At 39.2% G+C, this 23,539-nt stretch overlaps 1 protein-coding gene across 1 annotated transcript in view; it reads right to left on the bottom strand.

Moving 5' to 3' along the window:
* SRFBP1 (serum response factor binding protein 1) overlaps positions 1-23,453 on the bottom strand; it is a 72,244-nt gene extending 48,791 nt beyond the window's left edge. Inside the window, exon 1 of the mRNA XM_021380389.1 lies at positions 23,258-23,453. Within this exon, the coding sequence (XP_021236064.1) occupies positions 23,258-23,287 (30 nt within the window). The 5' untranslated portion in view covers positions 23,288-23,453. The remainder of the gene's footprint in view (positions 1-23,257) is intronic.

Below are 23,539 nucleotides of genomic sequence, written 5' to 3'. Positions count from 1 at the left end.
AGAACTGATGCCATCTGCCTTCATTTATACAATGCCTATGATATGGTACCCCACAAGACAATGACACTGACAGTGGTATTGCCATATCCACTGAGTTGTGGTCAACAGCTCTAGGTCCAGGTGGAGGCTGGAGAGGTCCCTAAAAATGAGCTAGAAATGAGCCTGCAGTGAACGCCTGAAGCCTGGAAGGCCAACTATATCTTCTGCTGCATTTAAAAGCGTGGCCAGCTGGTTGAACGAGGTTAATTCCCTCTTATGAAGCTCCATCTGTAACATCCAGGTCTGGGGCCCTCGCCATAACAGAAACTCCTCCTGTTAGTGGAGGGCCATAAAAATGAGGACTGGAACTCTTTTCCTGCAAAATGGTACTGAAAGAGTTGGAGTTGTTTAGCCTTGAGAAGAGAAAGCTCTAATGGAGACCTTATTGCAGCATTTCAACACCTAACGGAAAAATACAAGGAAGACGGGGAAGAGCCTTATTACCAGGGCGTGTAGTGAAAGGACAAGTGGTCATAGTTTAAAACTATAAGAGGGAAGATTTAGATTAGATGTTAGGAGGAAACTCTTTAGTCAGAGGGCGGTGAGTCACAGGAACTCTGCCAAATCTAGAGCTAAATAGATAAAAAGCTAGATCTAAATAATAATAGACCTAAAGCTAGATAGCAGCACTTTGCAAGTCTCTATGCACTGAGAAATAAATGCTTAACATTACCATTTCCCATCTTAGTGTGTAAACATTTTTTTTTATTTGATATTGAGGGAATTATCTTTTTACAAACAGTTCCCTGTAATAAATCTTCTTGTAAACGGAGGAAAGAAAATAAAGCATCTTCTGGTTGAATACCTCTTAGATACTACATACATTCAAAAAGAGGTAAACTGGGTACACTGTTTCAGAATGAAGATGGTTGTTTTTTGTTTGCTTTTAAATAACTACTTAAAGTATTCCCAAGCTACAAACTCATTCGAATTCAAAGAATTCGTACAGTGACTTAACATGGTAGTTACTGCATATCCAAATACTAAGTATATTTAACTTTCTCTCCAAAATGTTTTGTAATGTATTTTTTATAGAAATATTAATGCAGACACAGCATGTTTCTGGGGCACAAATGAGCCAAGACCCTGCCTCTCCAGCTGCCAGCCAATAAAATCTCAGTAGACATATGACAGCAGGAATGAGGGAAGGTATTCACTTCTTGGCACAGTAGGCACATTAATTTATGTAATCCACAGTCACTTCTTTCACACGGGACAGTATGCATCAACTCTGTTCTTGGAAGTACTCATGAAGTTCTCAAGAAAGCAGTCAGTTCTTTTGGAAGAGAAATCAAGAAAACTTTTACTTCAGATAGACAGCGTGCCAAAACAATGAGTCTTAGACCACCAGTGTGGCTACTAGTACTCACTGAACCGTCAGTCTCTTGTGTCAAAAAGTGAGGTGGGCACACTAAATAACTAAACAATGAAAAAGGAAAAAAAAGCCAAACAAGAACCCCCTTTGCTCCCCAAACAAAAAAAAAAAGAACTGTGGTTGCTTTTAAAAAAATTACAGTAAACATTTACTCATAATAAATACTTTTTTTTGTAAATAAGTAATAAAAGGATGAGGCTTTGCACTGGAACTTACAAAGGCTACATTATCAGACAGGGTCAGACTTACCAATGCTTTAGGGCACAGAGACAAGAATTTGTAATATACTTAAAGGCGACAGTGAACTCAAAAGAATAATTACAGCCTCAGGCAAATCTCAAAACAAACCTATCAATAGCAATACATTCCAGGATTCCTAGAAATTCAGGAAGCATGCTGTTGTAACCGGAGGTAACCACTTCAAGGATTTTTTGCAATACAGTACACGGGATGTTTTCTGTTTTAGAAGACACTTCGCTTTGTAGGAAAACATTATCTAAGAGGCAACTGCACTCTAATTATTAACTAATAAGAAGAACTGGTCATAGTTACCAAGAAACTGACATTCCATAATCATATTATAGATAATTTATAAATCTTTAAATCTAAAAGGAACAATAGCGGAAATTAATTCACTTTCAAAAACAAGCCAACGTGGTGAAACACACTAGCCCAAAAGAACACAAGAACATTTCAGAAGTAAAAACCTTAGCTTAGGAACTGCACCAAAAACTACATTCATTCTACACTGTGACTTTCTCAGATACCATAAGAGATATTTCTCTTACTATAGATCCTAAACAAAGATGAAATGGAAAAAAATTCCATAGGAGTAGCTATTTCACAAAATAGACTTCCATTGCCCCAGCAGTTTGCAATATAAAGCAAATGTTCCCCACAACACGATGTACATAGGCTGTGCTGAAAGTAATGCCTCCTATTTATTTCAATGGAAACTACAACAGATACAAGTACAATAACACATAATAACCGAGGCATTACTTTCGGAGCAGCCCTTGTGCACCGGCCAGGCTCACATAAGACTTTTCAAGCCATATGCAGAAAGCAGTTTCTTCTGATTCAAGTAATGGAGACAGGATCATCAGGAAATTACAAGTCTGACAAGAACTGCGTGATCTTAGAATCATAAAATGACTTGAGTTGGAGAAGATGTTGAAGAACATTCTGTTCCACCCCGTCCTGTTATGGGCAGGGCTGCCACCCACCAGATTAGGCTGCCCAGGGCCCATCCAACCTGTCCTTCAACACCTCCAGGTATGGGACACCCACAGCTCTGGGCAGACTGTGCCAGTGACTCATCACTCAAAACCCTCTCCTTTCATTTTACCTTTGCCAAATTAGTGCAATTTATTGTGGTGGATTATAACAGAAATTATTCTTTTCAGTACAATATATATTAAATGGATACTTGCTACACAGGCAGGAGCTCCCAGTACTTGCCACTTGCAATGACCATTACGGGGAAAATCACGGTTTCTTGTGGAGGGTATGTTAAGGCATATGGAAGGCAGGGAGGTGATCTGAGACAGCCAGTATGGCTTCGCTGAGGCCAGATTGTGCTTGACCAGTCTGGTGGGTTTCTACAATGGAGCAACAACATTGGTAGACAAAGGGAAAGCAACTGATGACATCTACCTTGACTTGTACAAAGCCTTTGGTATGGTCCCACACAATACCTTTGTCTCTAAATTGGAGAGAGATTTAGTGGATGGACTAGTTGGTGGATAAGGAATTGGCAGGGATGGTCACATCCAGAAATCTGTGGTCAGTGGCTCTATGTCCAGGTGGAGGCTGGTGACAAGTGGTGTCCATCTTGGGACCGGTGCTCTTCAACATCTTTATCAATGGAAGATAGTGGGATTGAGGGCACCCTCAGCAAGTCTGCTGACAACACGAAGCAGATTGATGCAATTTACACAGTGGAAGGGATACCATGAAGAGAGACCTGGACAAGCTTAAGAAGTGGGTGCATGAGAAACTAATGGGGTTCAACAAGGCCAAATGCAAGACGCTGTACCTGAGTCTAGGCAATCCCAAACATATGCTCAGGCTGGGCAAAGAATAGATTGAGAGCAGCTCTGTGGAGAAGGACATGGGGTTGTTTGCTGGTGGATTAGAAACTTGATATAAGCTGGCAGTGAACACCTGCAGCCCAGAAAGCCAATTGATAACAAACATTCACAAAAGACTGTTTAATTGTACCTCTGATATAAAAATGTCCTTCTAGTATTTTTTGTAAGAAAATAATTTTGTTTGCATACTGATATTTGAACCACAGTTACAAATCACTTAATTACAACTACAAAAGTCTCTCTCAGAAGGGATGAATCTATGTCTGAATCAGAGCTGGATGTACCGGGAGGAGCTTTTGATCACACACATTATTCCTTTTAAGTTAATGGGATACGGTTATTGCATATAATACTATACAAACCATGATTCTTGTTATTTTAAGAAAGTTATTTAAGTGTTTTCCACACAATTAACTGCTGTAAAAAACCTTTTAAGAAGATTGTCATGTTTCCTGAGGAGAAAATGAGGCGATTTTTAAGTATTAATAATAATAGTAACAATAAAAGTTTGTCGCAAGTTCCAAAAACATAAATCGCTATGGAAGGGTCCTCAGATCTGTGATGGCAACAAAATAACCATCAAGCAATGCAGACAAAGTGACAGTACAGGCACATGTCACATTCAAATTTACATGACTAGTCAAAGATGTCTGCATTCACATTTCTAGAACAACAGCAGCAAGAAACTCTCCGTTAGAATAACATGTTACACTTGGTCAGTTCTGAAACTTGTTTTGAGGCCTCAGTAGACAACATGTCTCGAAATGAAGCTAGCATTCCACCAATTAGGAAAAAATAAAAGCGTGAGTAAAGGCCTGTAAATGTATTGAGAGAGGAACGTGTCTATTCCTAACTACAGTATCAACTGTGCTTCACACAACAAAAAAAACCAACAAAATCCATAACATTCCTCAAAAAATAGTAATTCAATGGATTAGGAGAAAAATTAAGCAATAATATTTTGATGCCCAATACTTGTTTAATATAACCCTTCAGTACCTGAACGGAGACTACAAACAGGAGGAGAGTCAATTCTTTACAAGGGTTGATAATGGCAGAACAAGGGGAAATGGTTTTAAGTTGAAGGAGGGAAGATTTAGGTTGAATATCAGGGAAGTTCTTTGCTGAGAGAGTGGTGAGGTGCTGGGACAGGCTGCCCAGAGAGGCTGTGGATGTCCCATCCCTGGAGGTGTTCAAGGTCAGGCTAGATGGGGCCCTGGGCAGCCTGGTCTAGTATTAGATGTGGAGGTTGGCAGCCCTGCCTGCAGCAGAGGTGTTGGAGCTTGATGATCCTTGAGGTCCCTTCCAGCCCAAGCCACTCTATGATTCTATGATAACCTACTGAAAAATAATAAAATAGTAGCAGATATGTGCAGAAGGCCTAGAACTCAAACTTAATAGTTTACTTATGCAGTTGGCCCCAGCTATCCAAAGGGCTTAACAGCCAATAAACTGATGGCCATGTCTTTTTCCTCTGAGCTGTCTGAAGAAAATACAATGCAGGCCTCAGTCCATGAGTTGCTGAATATCTTGGTCTTGACCCAATAATGCACTTAAATAAAGTTTTAAACCCTTAAAAAAACAGCACCAGACAGCATATGGGAGTTACTCCATCCACTTCTGCTTTATGCCAGCTCACGGTCTAGTCCTAGTTCCTGTACAAGTAACTAGAAAACAGAGATTATTCTATGCCAGTTAATGAAGGATTCTGCAGCTAACCTAATCAAGTGAAATAAACTCATCATGAGAGTGTTTCGAAATACCTGTAACATTATACAAACACACAAACATTGAACCAAGACCTTCTTCCTCCCTCCTAACATAGCAATGTCTCCTCTGTATCAAGATCATATTTAATGTCCAGGCACAATTACAATAAATTTTCATTTACAGTTTGAAGATATTATTCCAATGCAATGTTCTGTAATTCTACATATAAATATCTGAACTCAGTTTGGAATACAAGGTCTGTTCTGTCTTTCCCTAATAACTGCTTCAGCAAAACCAGATATCTGCACTGGAAATGCTCTCCTGATAGAAGCCGAAAGTCCTCTGACATCACTTGATGTCTGAAATAAAGAGGGTAGTTCTGAATTTGCTCCCATGCTTGAGAATCTTCATGTGCTCTCAAGGCTAACAGGCTCCATCTGTCACAAAACTGTATCTAATATGAGAGTGGAATGGCAACAACAACAAAAAAATCAATACCTAGAAAACTCAGTCTCAGAACGTCTATTTTATATATACTACATATAGCTTTCAAGAAATTTTTATACACCTACAAATACTGTATTTAGTGAATGAACTGCTATAAATGAAAGAGGTACAAGCTGTACCTCAGTCCTGGTTGAGACCTTTCATGACAAAGGAACCATAGCAGACTGAAATCAGGTTCTGCTCCATTAACACCAGAATGACTCAAGAAAAAAGGAAAAAAATAAACTAAAATCTTTAAATATGCTCAAAGGAATACAATAGCTTCCTGATGGTACTGCGTTAAGACTGAAACCCCAGAAGTAGACCTTTTTATATATACAAAACAAAAAATTCATTAGAAACACAACCAAAACATTTGTGTAAATTGCTTAAGTTATGCATGAACAAATGTCCCAAGAAGAAATCCAGCTTAAAAGAAGAAAAATAAACATGTATTTAAGCTCAGTGTTCAACATCTCTCCAGTACCTAGAAGAAAAACATGAAACTAAGTAATGTTTCAGTTTTCACCGAGCTTTATTTTCCAAGGAAAGGGCACACCAAAAGCATTGGTTTCATTTTTGTTACTTGGCAGTCTTCTAACCAAGAAATTACCATGGCAATGTAGTATTCCAAATGTTAAATTTTGGTGCTCTTTGGCAACAGTGAGTTTTCAAATTCAAAACACCTGCAGCTGGATCATGTATTAGCCAGAACGAACAACAGTATTCTTTTGAGTGAATAATTTAAGTGAAAAAATGTTATTGGAACTTCATTACAAATATTTCCCTCTATTATCTGGAATGTCAGCTTGAAATATGTAATGATTTTTCAGATTCTTAGGAAAAGTTAGCAATTGCCAAGTTTATTTTTTTTTAAATAAAAAAAGTTTCACTGTATTACAGTATAAATTTTATACATGTCAAAATACCTGGAAATAGCCATTATTAGACTTACTATAGATTCACATATTTGCATTATATAAGCATGTGTAAAGAGGGAAGTAAAAGCAGCAAGAATAATCTATACACATCTACAGGACTCAACTGTTCGGTTCCAAGATAGTTTTACACAAATATATACCTACAAAAAGATCCTAACCTTACCAAAAAACAAAGCAAGTTCAGTCTCTAGTCAGATCAGTTTCCTATATTGGTTCCCGTCATGGTCACATGAATGCTAGTTAGTTCCAGGGCAAAAGAACAAGGTGGGAACATACAGATGGAGACAGAGGGTGAGCTGGGATACCACAAACCAGACTTCGATCAATAAACTATCCTCTTTTTTAATACCAGGATCAGATCCCAGCAGAGTGAGAGCTAAGGAACACACTGAATTTCTTCCCAGTACTAGTCTTGCCTTTACCTTCTTTTGCTGCAGACAAACATGTCTGTAGCAAATGGACTGGATAGTGCTGCAGTACATCTAAGCAAATGTAGAAGAGGAAAGATGTGACAACTTTTTCTGGATCGAAACATGGCACCCTGCTGCCCAAAGCTGACAGAGGTGCTGGAGGCACCTGCCTGCAGCCTCTCAGGATCCAGCCACCAGGTTCCCAGGGAGGGCTTAAGATGAATGAGAAAATGCACACTGTCCACCTAGGCAGGTTTCCATCTTTCTCACTGGCTAAGCCATGCACATACTCCCTGTGAATTACCATCAAACCCTTTCTCTATAGCCTGCCTATGCTGCTTTCCACATAATTATCATCTGAAGCATTGAAATGAGACTTTCAGTACTGTATCTTTAAATATAAAAATGTATTTTCTTAATACAGGAACAGTTTTCCTCCTGCGTGTAAAATAGTTGTAATTTCTACCATAATTTCTCCAAATGGAAACCACAATGACTACTCAGACTGCTAGTGTTTTCATCTAAAGGTTTTGAACAGTGATTCAAAATATCTCAGACAGTTGAGAGGGACTAAGACTAGTCTAGAGTTACTTGCTTGCTGCCAAAGACCAAAATTTAATGGATTTACTGCTTGAAACTCAGTGTCTCATTGTAAAGAGTTGGGCTGAATGTAGTACTTCAGAAAGCATGTGAGCTCTCAATGTGTCTAGCTGGCTAGACACATTTCTACACCCTAAATAAACAGAAGTAGCAAATGGCCAGATAAGAACCAAATATGCCACATTAACCAGAAATTATGAGGGCGGGGAGGGGGGAAAGTAAAAATAATAATAAGTATATATGTGTGTGTGTGTGTGTGTGTGTGTGTGTCTTAAAAATCTGAGAACTACCTGAAGGTGATTTGTAACCATGCATTTAACTGATCAGCTGGGCACAAGTTTGAAAACCCATAGCTGGCATCCTGCTAAAAGTATCCCCATGGAATGTTGCAAGGGGGTGTGAGCAAGGCAGTCAACAAATCACTGGATACCTGTAGTCAGGATTTCTTAATAAGACCAGACAGCTAGCTAGAAGCCACATGCGACTTTCATGTCTCCTTATGCATTGATTTCACAGGAAGACAGTAATAGAAGAAGCTGCAATTATGACACAAGAATTATCATAATAAACACGAACAAATAATGAGTCCTGTATCTGTAACCTTTTACTCTTCAGTTAGTGATGTTTTCAAAAGCAGATGTAACATTATGAATCTCTAGATTCTAAATAATCTGAATCACACTGACTAACAATCTGTAAAAGTTTTTTCAGTAATTATACAATTTGTGAACATTAACCAAACCTGGAATTCAACTCATGTCACAAAAAGAAAATTGTGCCAGAACTGGGATGGAATCTGTTGTGCAACAAGTCAGAAACACAGTAAGAACATTGCCATTATTAACAGTTGGGGGGTACTGCTTTGTTGTTTTGTTTCCCCCTCCCTGACTTGAGATACACTTCAGTGTTGTTACTCTCTCTTCTTTCATTCTGAGAAAGACAGGCATCTCTCTGAACAACCTGCACAAGTTGTTAAAACAGTGAGACAGAAGAGAGAGATGAACTGACACCCACGTTCTGAAGTTATTCTATATTAACCTAAGCATTGGTGTTAGCCACCAATAAGGAGCCACAGCTCCCATTTCTGACCACCTGCTACAAGATCAGCAGTGGCTTCAAACGTGAGCCAAATTCAGTCAGTCTTTCAGAGCCCCAGAGCATCAATGGGTTTGTCTGGCAGAAAAAGGAGACATGGACTTCAAGCTGTGTAAGTCGATAAGAGGTCTACTAGCTGCCAACTCCTCTGCAGCAGAACTTGAAACTAAAGCATCTGAATAGGTATCATTCCTTCTTGCAAGCAAAGCAGCAGCAGAACAACCAGACCACACTTCAGCCGGCAGGATGAGCCAGTGCATGTGATCATTTTCATCATTATGTCAGTTTCACTGTCTATAAGCCACTCTAAGTGTCCGTAAGACAGCTGAAAATGTGAATGGTACCGTTCTCTTCTTGTAAGCATTAATAAGAGTGAGTATATTCTGGCACTCTGTAAGCATTGTAGTTTCTATTATAATCTTTTTTACTTCCCCTCATTAACTTGCTCCTTTACTTCCACGTAGCAGTTGATTGTTGAATATTCAAAACAACTACGGAGTGAATTGCAGTCGATAAATGGGTAATTCAAGCACCATCATAGCATTCTTCATCTGGCCAACCCCTTGGCCTGTGCATGCCTTGAGTCACCTTCAGAGAAGTGCACGACATGGGCTTTCAAACCTCATCCATCACACACTGACAGGCCTTTAATATCCTACGGTCACAGCAACTGAAGGTCAACTGCCATACCATCTCACTCAGACTATAAAGCTTCTTCAAGTAATGATCATTTCTGCAATGAGGTAGTGGCACTGGCCTCCTAACTCACCATAGGAAACCTCAGAGCCCCTGGACCCAATGCAGTGCTACTTCTCTCACCGACCCTGAGGAGAAATAAAACTTCGTGTATTCTGCAATTAAATTTGTTAACCCGTTCTCTGAGGAAATTAGATTTGTCATCACATTGTTTGCCAGTCAGTATCTCCACCCAATAATTTTACTTAATAAACAGACACCAAGTCTGAGAGATCAGCACAGGCCAGATCTCCTACACATTTTGTGAAAACTGGTAGCTGAATAAGAGATGAGAAATACAGTTAACATGCCAAGTGTGAAAGAGATACATAAGTGGAATTCAGATCTTTTTGATTTTGGCTGCCAGTTAATACATGCACACTCATTTACCAGCATGTCTGGCTCTGAACCAGCCCCAAAACAACAGTCTCAGGAGGGCAACACGAGCGTAGCTACAGTTACTGCTGAGTGCTGAAACAGCATGACTCCAGGGGTAAGTAAAAAGCTGTAGAGACACAGGAGGAATGAGGATACCGGTACAAAGTTTTAAGGACAACTAGGTGCAAAGCTGTAAGATGCTAGGCTTCACTGGTTCTGCAGCTTAAGCACACAGAATATTTTACTCTTACTACATTATTTTGGCTGATGTTTTTATCCTGACAAGTGAAATTCCAAGGGGAGTCAAACACAGCTTGCTGAAGTGCGTAGAGGTAGGAGAGGTTATTCTGTGTAAGAGATGCCACATAAAAAAAGAAGTTTTTATATGCATCTTAGATTAGTCCCACATGCAGGGAAGCCAGGGAATGAGTGGGACGCCTGTGAAAGATTATCATTGCGCAACATCTGGCAAACATCCACATCTTAACCACTGAAAAGGCACTAAGTATTTTTGTGAAGATGTCATTCAGCACAACCACTCATCTCCTAACCAGACTCACCCACTTAGAAATTTCTTTTCAATGTCACTATACAGTTGTTATGCAAACACAAAGAAATCATACAAGAAAAATGCTTTCAAGTTAGTAGCATAAAGCCAAGCCATGTTATTGTTTGAATGCAAGTACCAGCAGAGAACGACCACACTGGAGAAATACCTATTAATACATATTAAATCACTTTACTATTTCTTTGTACCTATGGAAGATAAGAAATGGTCTGAAATCTTTAAATTGTCTATAAAGATGCATGCAAACTTGCCTGTTGTGACAACTGAAAATAAATTTAATTGATGTTACTATGATGAAAAAACCACCATTAAAAATAATCTCAGCTACTTTTTCTGAAGCTCCTCCTCATCCATATGTGTAAGAAGAGGAATAAAGACTGGGAAATCAAAAGGCAGGAAGGTTTCGTTAGGTACGTGAAAAATCCCATCAGAAAAAGGAGAAGGCCTCAACTACCAACACATACTAGTAAAATAAAACTCAAAACATTACATTTAAATTAGTTTTGGACAGAAGTAAACCACAATTCAAGTTAGACCTTGTAGCAGGTAAACCAAATCTTCACCACATGAGTAACTATCACCAGTACTGCTGCATTTTGGAGACAGAGGAATAGGAAGCACTCATGGTACTACACAAATCGTGCAAGCTGAAGGAATTCCCGTTATACAAGTGTAGTTTAACTATAAGTTTTTCTCCTCTCTAATCAATAACCCTGGAATTTTCTAACTTCTTGTCTGATGCTTGATACTTTAAAATTCAGATGTGAAAGAACCTACCCATCTAGCTTCACAGTATCCTAGCACAAATCATGCACCATACAGGACATAAATAGAGAGAGGTAGGTCATGGAATGAAGGAGTATAAAGAAAGTGAGAAATGATGTTCAATAATACGGACTAGCCCCTGTCCTCCTACAAAAAATGTCTTCTTTATTTTACCTAAAAAATACTAACGTAAGAAGATTTCAAACTTTTTTTTAATAACTTACTGTTATACTTCATGTAAGACTTTTGAAGTGCCCTATGTTGTCCCCAACACAAAGCCATCCACCATAAGCACAACACTAGCTCAAGCAAGAGTTCTCCTAGTGAATGACAAAAAGCCGTGCCCTACCACACTCTGATAACTACTGATAAAAAGATCATTCAGTTTGCATCACCTTTTCTGACTTACTCAGCCAGGACGAATATTCTGCCTGCGTCAAAGGCTACTAAGATCACCAACAAGTGAGGTGAGCTTCTGCTCGTTTCAGACATGCATCATTATTATTTGCCTGCCAGATATGAAGCAAAGTATCCCATTTACCACAAAAAACTATTCTTCCATTAAGATGATTTACGCTAGCATGTCTATAGAATTTTTCTTTTTTGTGGGAACTCTTTCACACAGTAAATACATATTAGGCTGAATAAATTTTACCACAGAAAGTGAGGCCCTACATATTTTAATGACACTACCTAATGTAGCTTACTTTCCAGTCTTCTTGGAAAGACAGGAACATTCTTTCTGTTAGGAATGGATGATTAACTTTCTACACCAGTTAGCATTCTTTGCTCCCTGAAAATAGGTAAGAAAATGGATTTACTGATAAGAAATTCTAGTAAACGCATACATATTAGAAAGTTAGGCAATTGAAATGTTTAACTTCGCTTGAAAAAACAAATTAAAGAAAAACCTAGTAATCTGTATTGTTCCTGGATGTTTGTGACAAAATAGAAACTGGGGAAAAGGACAGGTATAAAAAGTATAAAAAATACAGAGCATAAAATACACCTGACAGATACCTGGATGACACTGTTTAACAAATACTCCTTTAAGCAATTAGCTCTTCATTGGGTAGCTGCCAGATTTAAAAGTGGTACTGGTATCTCAGTGTAAGTCACAATTTCTAACTGTACAGTAAAGCCCTTGCAAAACTTTTGCTCTGACACAACCACTCACACTATCCAACTTGCTTAGGTATGGCATGTTTACAGTTCAGCCATTCATAAAGTCCCTCCAACATCCAGTGCTGGTTCTTTTGAGACATTCTCATCTCCTGAAGCTTGCTGTTTGCCTCTTCAATCTCCAGCTTTTCCACACCAAATACACGCATTTCCCTTCATGAGCTCTCCTGTCCCTCATGCTGTTTCTTCCTCTGACACACATTACCCCACCACCATTTCCGACAGCTGGAATACTCGTAGCATTGTCTCTGTAATGCTAGCTGTAAAGGCTGTTGTATCTCACTTCCTTTCCATCATCCTTGTTATTTCTAAATCACTGAAAGAGTGAGCAATCACCTTAACTGCCCTCTGCTTTATATTGTCTGGAATTCATATTTTATCATGCAACTAAATTTAAGTTATGCGATCCTGTTCCTATGTTACTTATTTCCTTTGCAGCAGTCCTCTAGCGATTTTTGCCTCTGGATGAAATCCCTTATTCATTCCTTTGAACGAGCTGCTACTCAAAACAGTTCTTACCAGCTTCTCATGCAACCAGTACATCCATTAATGCATCAGCATATCTGTGAAAGACCTCCAGACTTTTTCTGAGATGTTTTCGTAAAACTGCAAAGAGCCATAGCACCTTCCAGAAAACATGAGCATATTACCACAGCAAAAATTTTGCCAAATACTTGATGCATTTTAGTGGGTAACAATATAATGGAAACTATTCCTCTAGGTGCTTAAGGATTCAGATACACACATCCAGCATTTAATAGTAGCTCTACGCCAGTGTTACACTTGCAGGTATTGCTTATATCGAATCTCATTTCTCTGTCCATTAGCTTCAAATAACTTTTTGAAAGGGGTGGATTTTCTTTGAACATTTTCATTCAAGACAAAGTAAATGTTATTTCAATATTTTTAGTCTGGGAAGCTTTAAGAGCTATAGCCACTGGAAGAAGTTGTGCTTTCCATTGGTCAGTTTTATACTGCTGGCTAGTTTTCACTTCCCTTTGAAAGTATCAAGGTCAGAAATTAGGGAAGTGAACTATGAACTCGTGAACAGCAGAACAAAAAGAAGAGAAATAATAGACTAAGACAGCCATTTTAAAAGCATGTTGGGAGGCTCTTATTTGAAACTATATTATTCTCATTTTTGAGAGTTAGAAATTGAGTAAGCTAAATCAGAAAATGGCACTCTTTTTCTTAAATAGCTTTACCCTTACCTGCACTTTACTTTAATACACAGTAGCCTAAAAATGGGAAATATGAAGTCCCTAACATTATATTCCTCGCCCTGAGCTCCTGGCTCCCACTGGCGTACTCCTCACTTCTGCTCCCAAACAGGACAATGTATCGTTGAGATTTCATTCAATTTTGAAGACCTTCCAACCTAACCCCTCATCCTACCAAACTGCTACACAATCATAACCTGGCAGTTGTCCAATTCAACTGCTGAAATCCACTTTATATCTGATGTTTGCTGGACCACAGATAAACAAGTCTTCCAGCCTGTGAGAAACCAGCTTTCAACACAGCTGAATGAATCCAACCAGACTTCCAGAAGTTATACTTTAACTAGTGAATTAGCGGCCCTGATTTATTTCTGGTCAGTATCAAGCTTACTCATGATTTAAATGGAAGTTCTGTATGAGCCATTACAGAAGTACTTTGCTGGACTCAATTTTGGCCCGCATGCTCATTACAGAATAAAGATGAAAAGAATATCTACACTGTAAAAACATGGTAACTGATTTAAATTCTAAGTAAATTTTGAATATACATACACACATTTTATTTGGCATTAAATGCAACACGAATAAACATTCATCACTGTGACCTACCTTTGTAGGAGAATAATGTACTTGTAACTTTTCATTAAAACATAAGTACATTTTTAAATCCCTTTTCTTAAAGTGATTTAAAGGGCAATTAAAGAGTCACTTAATTCAGCAGCTCATCATTTTTGTGCCAAAAACCCTAACTGAAAAACCTTTCCTTTAATTGCACTACTAACCTCCATTAGCACAAGACAAACTGAAAGGAATTTTATCACTGTCATACCAACCACCAATTCACAATGAATTCACAATTCATTAATATTTTTCTTCTAGCACGCTCCTCCTACTCTAAAAATCTATTGGGAAATAAATCCAACACTATAATATTTCCCTTCCTTTTACCCCATTTCAGACTTCCTTCTTTTTCAATTGGCAGCAAGTTCCATGCCTGGTAATGCAGAGGTTGTAAAAAGACATCGGCAATGACAGCAGCAAGCAATTAAGCACATTTACTATAATAAAAAGCATTTCTAAAAAAACCAGACATTTTAAGTACACATATATACCTATGTATTAAATCTGATAGCATACTGTGCACTGCAAGTATCTCACAGCTCCTTTCAAATACGAGTTAAAGTTTCCCATGACTGTGTTTGCATGTTTTTTTCATTATTGTACACTACCACACCAAGCAGCCACAGATGTTTTATGAGAGCATCTTGCTAGCCTACGTGGCCTACCACACACACTTTATATAAACCACTTGTGCTATGGAAAAGTTTTCATTTCTGTTCTGAAGGACAATAGTTTGATAAGGGCTATACACAATATTGCCAAAAAGCACCATTTGCCATGTTTAATCACTTCCGTAATCTGCTGAAAGAAAATCTGTGTCAATGGTTGATCAGAATTTGCTGTTTTTATTAGTGTAACTGATGATGTGGCAACTCTAGAAACTTTAGAAACAGCTGCTGGAACTGTTCCTAGAAAAACTAAAGCCACAACTCCTCAGAATTCTATCTCACAGAGTGTAAGTTTAGAAATTTCATAAGCTTTCAACAGACCTTTTCCTTAGGACATTTACATGGTCTGTAAAAGAATGTCAGTAATTTAACACTTGAACTGTTTTAAAAAGAATTCAAGCCCAATCTTGCACAGTTTTTTCTCCTTCAAGGAACCGCTGCACTTAGAAATATTTATTAGTAACAGAAGGAATGCAAGAATTTTTACATGCATTTCCATAGAGCTAAAATATGACTGCTGTCAAGTATTCCAGAGTTTAAAGAGAACGTACTGTTATCTTTCTACTTTTGCAGAGACTTACAATTTACAGCAGCGGTAGTAATTTGCCAGCACATTGAGAAAAGAGGTGATGGAATTGATTAGCTATTTGGTTGTGAATTGCATAGATATTTTTGTCTTTTTTAACTCTTACAGCTTTTTTCCAATAATGACGTTAGATTGATTTCAGTGACATATAAGAGACAGTATGATCATATTCAATTAAGTATTTAAGAACATGCACAAGCCTTGAATTTGCAGATCTCGGCCATGCCAGAACTCTGCCAACAGCTTCAACTTCAGCCACAGAGCATTCCAGGCACCTGTACTTTTTCCCAAAGAATATTAAGTGTTTGCACTTAGACAAAGATGAATTTTGAAGCAATCAAAGTGAAGATGACTCAGGTTGCCTGAGACACAGTCTGCCTGATACAACTTCAGCATACCAGCAGGTAGCTCAAAACTCTGCCAGAATTGGTGTCCACCACCAGTTCTGAACAGACTGGGTTTTGTAACACTTACCGGCACTGAAAAGCCAAAAATCACAGAATGTGTTCACTGTGAAGGAGTCCAAGATAACTGCTTCTGCTTAAAGAGAGTGGCTTGACCTGCATGCTAGACTAAGATGGTGCCGGAACAAACATGACTCACAAGCCAGAGACAAAATATTAAAATGGAACTCATCTGTAGACCTGCAAGAAGAATTTCTTCAGAGCCAGTACTCCTAAGTTCCAGTATTTCCTTTGAGGGAGCTCAAGTATTTTATGTTAATTGTTGGATAAGCTGCCTTTGGAGCACAGCCAAGAACTTTTCCTAAGGAAATACTCCCACTGGCTAACTGTATGACCAGGCTCCCCTTAACACATACAGTTGACCTTCTTTCCTAGGCAGAAGCCTAGCATTTGTTAGCATTTGTGATTAGTGCACTCTGCTGGTGATTGAGATCACAGGATTCAACTAATCTCAGACAGAGGGATTGGATACCACAGAGCAGTTCTCTCAACTACCATGATTTTTTTTCTGACGACTAAGCTGTTACACAAAAATGCAGCATTTTCTTCATCAGACAGACACATGCCTTGAAAGAGAGCACGGTATTTTGAATTACTAGCAATACGCCATCTCATAGGTCAGTCCAATACCAGACAACCAGTCAGATACCACAGCTCATGCCTCACTTCCCCTTTAGTCAGCTACAAAGTCAGCATGCGGGAATATTAAGTTGCACTAAAGGAGCTCCTAGATTCACCACATAGCCCAGAGGACAGCACACAAAATGGATCTTTGAGGGCAGCTATTTTATTTCAAAGAGAAGCTTGGATAACCACATTGGGCTGGCTGCCCAGTATTTTGGACTGCTTTAAATACCATAATGCCTAACAGCACTCAGTCATTGTTATTTTGAAAGTTTCAGTCTAGAATTCTTTTTTATCGCTAGTAAGAAGGTCCAGGAATGCATTTTAAACTATCGCAACATTCCTTAGGTAACGCTAAAAATTTGGACATAATAAACTAAAAAACTGAATGCTCATATCAGCTTGTTTGACAGTGAAAACTGACTTAAAAAGACAGAAAGCTGTAGGAAATACAGCTCCTGAAAATTACACTTTGTTTTATTTATTAGAGGGCTGAAACTTGTTTTAAGAGCTCTTTTGCCGTGGGTAAGAGACCAAATATTTTTACCCCCCTTACGATATTATTCTTCACATTTTCCAAAGATAAATATAGATTTTAAAAAAGCTTAATAGTAAATTGATATGATTCTTCTTTCACGCTGGTTTGTAACTACTCTTCAATATACTCATTCTGAAACATTACCAAGATAAGACAGATCTGAGGGCTCCCTTGGCCCTTAGGGCTCTTGGAACCCCTTAGCTGTCATACTCCTGTAACACTGATCAGTAGCTACTTTCAGTAAGATAGACACCTGCCAGACAATGCAATTGCACAACATATAACCATCCTGACTACTTAGGTTTGCTGGTTGAACGTTCTCCCAGTTGTTTATTTCACAGAAATGCCACGGTCTAAACGAAGCCACTCCACTGACAGTGAGCAGCCTGCTGTGGTGGAAGGGGCACAGCCTGTCTCCCCCCACCCACTGCTCCTCTCCCAGCCATCCACCCCCAGCCCCATGCTGCAGCCGCTCTCTGCTAAGTTCATCCAGCAGCAGCAAACTACCTCAGCAAGAAGAATGCTCTGCTCAAACTCAGGAAGGAAGGAGCAGGTAGGACATGCATCTGGAAGAGGGGATGCAAGGAGAACAAGCAGCTTCCAGTTCTGAAATGGTGAGTCCAGTAGCTCTGACATCAGCCTGAGAATTGCACGCTTGGGGCACATCACATGCGTTAAGATGTCACACTGAACAGCAAAGCAATCCTTCACAAAGAGCCTCAAATTAAAGAGATCTCAATGTTAAAAGCTGTCCCAGTTACTATAGTCTAAAGTGTGAAAAAGGAAAAAGCAGTAACATATTGAACTACTTGTCTCAAGTGTCATCTAATATAAATGGAAACATGCAGAGGTAATTCACATCTTAGAGATGTGGCAGTCAAATGCTGAAAACTGAAAATAAGGAAGAGCTTAAGTAACAGCAAATAAATACCCTGGAGTAGTCTCAAACTACGTTTTATCTGGATGAATGGTGACTATTCAATGACAGAACTTCCATTTCACCCGAGGCACACTTTAAATTGACATTTATATGTAACAAAGATGATCAGCTGCCTGGAGCATCTCCTGTAGAAGAAAAGGCTGAGAGACCTAGGGCTGTTCAGCTTGAAGAAGCGAAGGCTGAGAGGGAATCTGATCAATGTTTATAAATACCTACAGTGCAGGTGGCAATTTGATGAGACTAGACTCTCTTCAGTGGTGCGCAGTGATAGGACAAGGAGTAATGGCCAAAAAGTGGAACATGGGAAGTTCCACACAAACATGCGGAAGAACTTTACTGTGAGTGACAGAGCACTGGAACAGGTTGCCCAGGGAGGTTGTGGAGTCTCCTTCTACGGAGACATTCAAGACCTGGCTGGACACCTACTTGTGCAACCTATTGTAGGATACCTGCTTTAGCAGGAGGGTTGGACTTGATGTCTAGAGGTCCCTTCCAAACCCCACAGTTCTGTGATTCTAAATCAGCATGCTGGACCTATTGCATCAATAACAGAAATACATCACGTCCTAAGGACTAGCATGGATAAATAATAAAACATTTCAAACTTAATACACCTTACAAAAGATATGCCTCCTCCCAGTTGTGCTGCGATATATGATGCGAGTTTCATAGAATTACAGCACAAATGCAGTTTCAGACCTTCAGAAAGTATACCTCAGTCCTTTTTCACAAGCTACAGTTGTTTTGCATGGCTACACTGTAAGTCTCTGACTCTGCTGCACACCAGCCTGAAGGCTAAGCCACATGTCCAGATTACCTTCTGAACATGTCATTTCCAGTCTAGATAACCCAGAAGACAACGGTCGCAAACCAAAGAAGTACAAGAGCCTGAGTGCTGCCACACAGGACAAAGCACAGCTCAAAGTTCTGGGACCCAGAAAACTGCTGAGTGGAATTCACCACTTCGAGTCTGACTGCTAGGTTCCTCCACACGGAATCTTTTTAATCTGCACTTCAGTTAGGAGACTGAAAAATTTGTGTGCGTGCATATTACCGTCAAGATGAACTTTTATATTGACTCTGCCTTTAAGGGAAAAAGGAACACTTCAAATTGAGGAAAAGCATTTATCTAGGCATCAGCTTTCACTGTTTAAAACAACACAGCTTTAAAAGTCTCAACTTCATCAGTAAGAACTCCGCAAAAATACTAAAGAGAGAAATCATTTTAGAGTATACAATAGATTATTAAATACAAATTTAAGAGAAAAAAAATCACCTAACACCAAAATTTCCATACCCAAACAAATTAGGAAAATTCAATTTATGTGACTCATAGGAACACCTCGGAATTCTGAGATTTAAATACGCTTCACAAACTACAATGCCTTATTAACACACAACTTTGGCCCTTTCAGCACACATGTATATTACAACTACACATTTCTAAAAGCATTCACACACAGATCATTCACACAAGCTCATGAGATTCTGTGGCTTAATTCTGTGAAGAAGTTGTAACCAAAAGTGAATTCCAAGAAGAGAAAAAAGGAGAGTAGACTGATAATTGTACCTGCAGACTGTGACTGAAAAGAAATGAAAAAAGCACACCTGACTTGGTTTCTAATCACAAGCTTCTGCTTCATACTGCTGTGTACTGCTGATCAACAGAAATAATTCTCCACGTTAAACATGTAGTATCTCCCTTTAGACTTGCCCCGTCCATGGCTGTTGATGATGTGCTGCCACCTAGCACATGCTTCCAGAAAGTTTAGTTCATATGCATTTTTTAGTATGGCAAGCTATTCTGTGATGCCTGAAAATTCTTGAAATGCTTACTAAAAGAGGAAACATACATCACATAGCAATACTGCTTAAAGATTCCTTCAGTGTGTATGCCTGTAAAATTAAAGATGAGAATACAGTTATAGCCAAATGCAGACAAGCACGGCAGAAGAACAATCAAATGGAGATGATACACAAAAATAACAAAACTCATGTTTTTATTCTTTTCAATCTATGAGTTATGTGTTTTTTCTTTTCTAAACAAACAAAAAGAAAGTGAAGGGCGGCAAAAAAATACTGTATTCTCCTCTTCTTCCTCAAGAACTCTTATCTTCACAGTTTTACTCTCCCTTAACTTTCTGCAACCTTTACCCTCTCCATACTTCCCTACCCCCGACTTCACCTTGGGCACAGAAGTCAAAATGCAATAGAAAAACAGAAATGAGATGTCTGAAACACACAAAAAAAATGTTTTTTAACCATTTCTCAATCCCGATTTTACAGCCACAAAATCACTATGAAATTATACTGTGTTATCTCCCAGCAGCAAGCTGATGTCTTCTTAAAACAGCAGATTTTGCTAGCATTGGCCAGATTTTGATGTTTCCTTTTATCACCCAGATATATGTGTAATTAGACAAAAGAAAACGTCTTTACACTTTTGTCAGCATGTGTTACCATGCATGCAATCTGACAGTTTATGTTCTGAAATCAGTGTTACACTGACTTCAACAACAGCATTTTAAAAACAAAACAAATTAGAGACAATATTTTGTGAATAAATAATTATGATTTATTTTTCACAACATTGTCCAATTTCACCACATCACAATCACTGCAGTTGCCTCTTATTTTCACCCAGAATACTGACCACTGCACAACAGCTTTCAATCTGTTCATATAATCTTCTAAATAGTATCACATTTCTTTCATTTTCATTCACCAATAGATTGGAAGAGCTGGGAGTCTGCTGTTTCATGGGTTCACTATTTTCTATCCAAATGATACCTCTTAGAAGACTTTCAAGGTCTCCTCTCCAAATTCTCTGAAATTAGCAAATGGACTCAAAGGCTGTTGGAAAGAAAGGAGACACATCACGTCTTTTATTTGTTCCATTTCCCTGGATAACAAGATTTTCGTAATATTAATACAGTTTTAATTTTCAAGTTTCTCTGGTGATAAATGGAATAATCCATGAAAGCGTTGCTTTCATTCCAAAACACTTCCACATTTTACTTCTTGATAATACTGGCAGCAAAAACCTGAGCTGCCCGTTAAGAGTGTAAGGTTGGTTTTTTTCTTCCTATTTCATGTTGTTTTCACCATGACAGTAAAGCCAGATCTCCTGCCACTGAATTACACTGACCCTACTCAAACAGCAGTTGTTCACTCCTTGCCCACAGAAATAAACTAAACAAATATATCTTACTCACACAGCTTTCACCTATACCAACACAGTTTACAGGAATGCCATATATGCTGCAGAAGTTGTTTCTGAAGATTAATAACTATTTGTTCCTTTAAATACCACTAACAAACATACAACAAGAGTTAATGAAAATAAGGGTCAACATTATGAATGGTATCAACTGATGTTACCTGAAAATGCTATTCTTGAGGTATTTGATCTTCCAGTAAATTGGTTAACAGCAAATTGAATTCTACCCTCCTAAAATCTTGTAGGAATCTACAATTTAATAAGCAACATAGTTTCTTAATTAATAGCAGAAGCCTGCCTTTATGAAAATTAAAATTAGAAACATGTAAATATAATACAACCAAGTTTACAAGGGTTTATAGAGTACTACTGTAAATACAGCCAAGATGAAACAAACTTGTTTATTACCTATTCAAATGTGACTTAAATTCCTTTCTGCAGTAATTACCATTATATCTATTCGATATAATCTAAAAGGTGAACTGTATAAAGCTGATTTTTAATTACATTAATATTATCGCTTACCAAATTGGAAGACTGTGCAAGAAAAATTTAGTTCTAATACGATTACTTCATTCATGCTCACACAATATCATGCTGCCTTTATCAGAGAAAGAGAAATATTTATTAACAGCAAGACAAACTCTCAAAAAATCTTCCCAGAAACTTCAGCACACAGAGCATTATCCTGGTGAAGAAAATTTTATGGCTACTTTCTGCAGTAATTTATACACTAGAGATGCTTTATGAGAAGTTGTATAAATGGAAAAAAAAAAGATCTATACACAGTAGGTCTCCATCAGAAAGATGCAGCTTACTCTTCACCAGGTTGACCTGCTGTCCCCCTTAATGGCCTGATGGAGAGAATTTCAGTCTGCATTACAAAATGTCTTAAATTGACATGCTTTATAGGGTGCCTAACTTTTTGTCTCTGGTGAGTTCTGATGCAAGTACACCCCTTCAGGAAACTCTCAGAGAACTAACTTTTGGTTTCTTCTTCGTGTAGGGTGATAGTTGAGCTGCCAGAAGTAAAAGCATCACCACGTCTTTACCGAAACCTGTCTGTCTTTTCTACACAAGCTACTCATATCACTTTCCTGAAGAATGGTTTGGCCATTCCTCATTCAACTACTGTTTCTTCCTCCCTTCCCTGCTATAAGAGCATCTCTCTTTAGTAACTGATGTAGTTCAGGTAGCCCTTCTGAATCTACCAACAAACTCCTGGCTTCAGTAAGGAATGAAATGCTCTTCTTTGGAGCATGCTTCAGCATGAAGCTGCTTACATTTGACCTCATTTGGCAGTCACAAGAACAAAATGCTTGTAATCAGCTAGGTAACTGTATTCGATGTATATATATATAACGCGTAATATTAAATTACGCATTTTCTGATGAACACTTTACCTCTCCCTAAATTCCTGACTTGCAAATCACCCCTCTGAGCTGTTACGTGCTTGGAGCATAAAACTTACTTTTAACAAGTTTGGGAACACTTAGATAAGCACCAATCCTAGTTCTCTTGCAAATGATGAATAGCGACTTTAATGAGTTACCCAGGAACAGCCAGAGCTGGGACAACACGTGCAGCAGAACTACCAGGTTTAAAGGTGCACAGCAGGTAAGTCTGGCTGTGCCAGGCTCACCACATGCAATGACTAACAAAAACTCACCGCAACCGAAACACACCGCACTACAGCATGCTATTCATTATAGACAGCGTGAAAGCAATACTACACTCGCTAAAAGCGAGAAGAAGAACGGCTCTGAGACGTTGATTCGCCCTTCTCATCTTCTCCAGCTGCAGGGAACCGGGCCGGGGGGGGCCGTGGTAAGGTGCGGCGGAACTGGCGGCCGGGACACGCGGTGATGGGCGCGCGGAGGCACCGCGGCAGCGCCTCCCACCCGGGCAGCCGGGACGAGACGAGACGGGACGACCCTTCCCTTTCCTCCATGGCCCATCTCTGCCCTGTCTGTCCCCAGCCGCGCCCTGCCCCGCTCACCTCGTTGTTGAGGTTCAGCACCGGAGCCATGGCGCCGTCCCCACGCCTCCTCACTGGCAGAGCGAAGCAAAACTACGCGCATGCACCACTCACGCTGCGCCGAGGCCCCTCCAGGCTGAAACTCGATGGTTGGAGCCGCTCTAGGCGGCATCTCACAGGCCACGGTCCTCCCACAACTCCAAGGCGCGCGGTTTCCGGGTGACAACTTCCGGTCGCCGTCTCCGGATGGGCGCCAAATCATTTTCCTTCCTTCCTTACCGCCTTCTTTAGTTCCTTCCTGCC

The sequence above is a fragment of the Numida meleagris genome, chromosome Z (genome assembly GCF_002078875.1).
Source record: "Numida meleagris isolate 19003 breed g44 Domestic line chromosome Z, NumMel1.0, whole genome shotgun sequence".
NCBI lineage: Eukaryota > Metazoa > Chordata > Aves > Galliformes > Numididae > Numida > Numida meleagris.
This window is presented reverse-complemented; position numbering and strand designations above follow the sequence as displayed.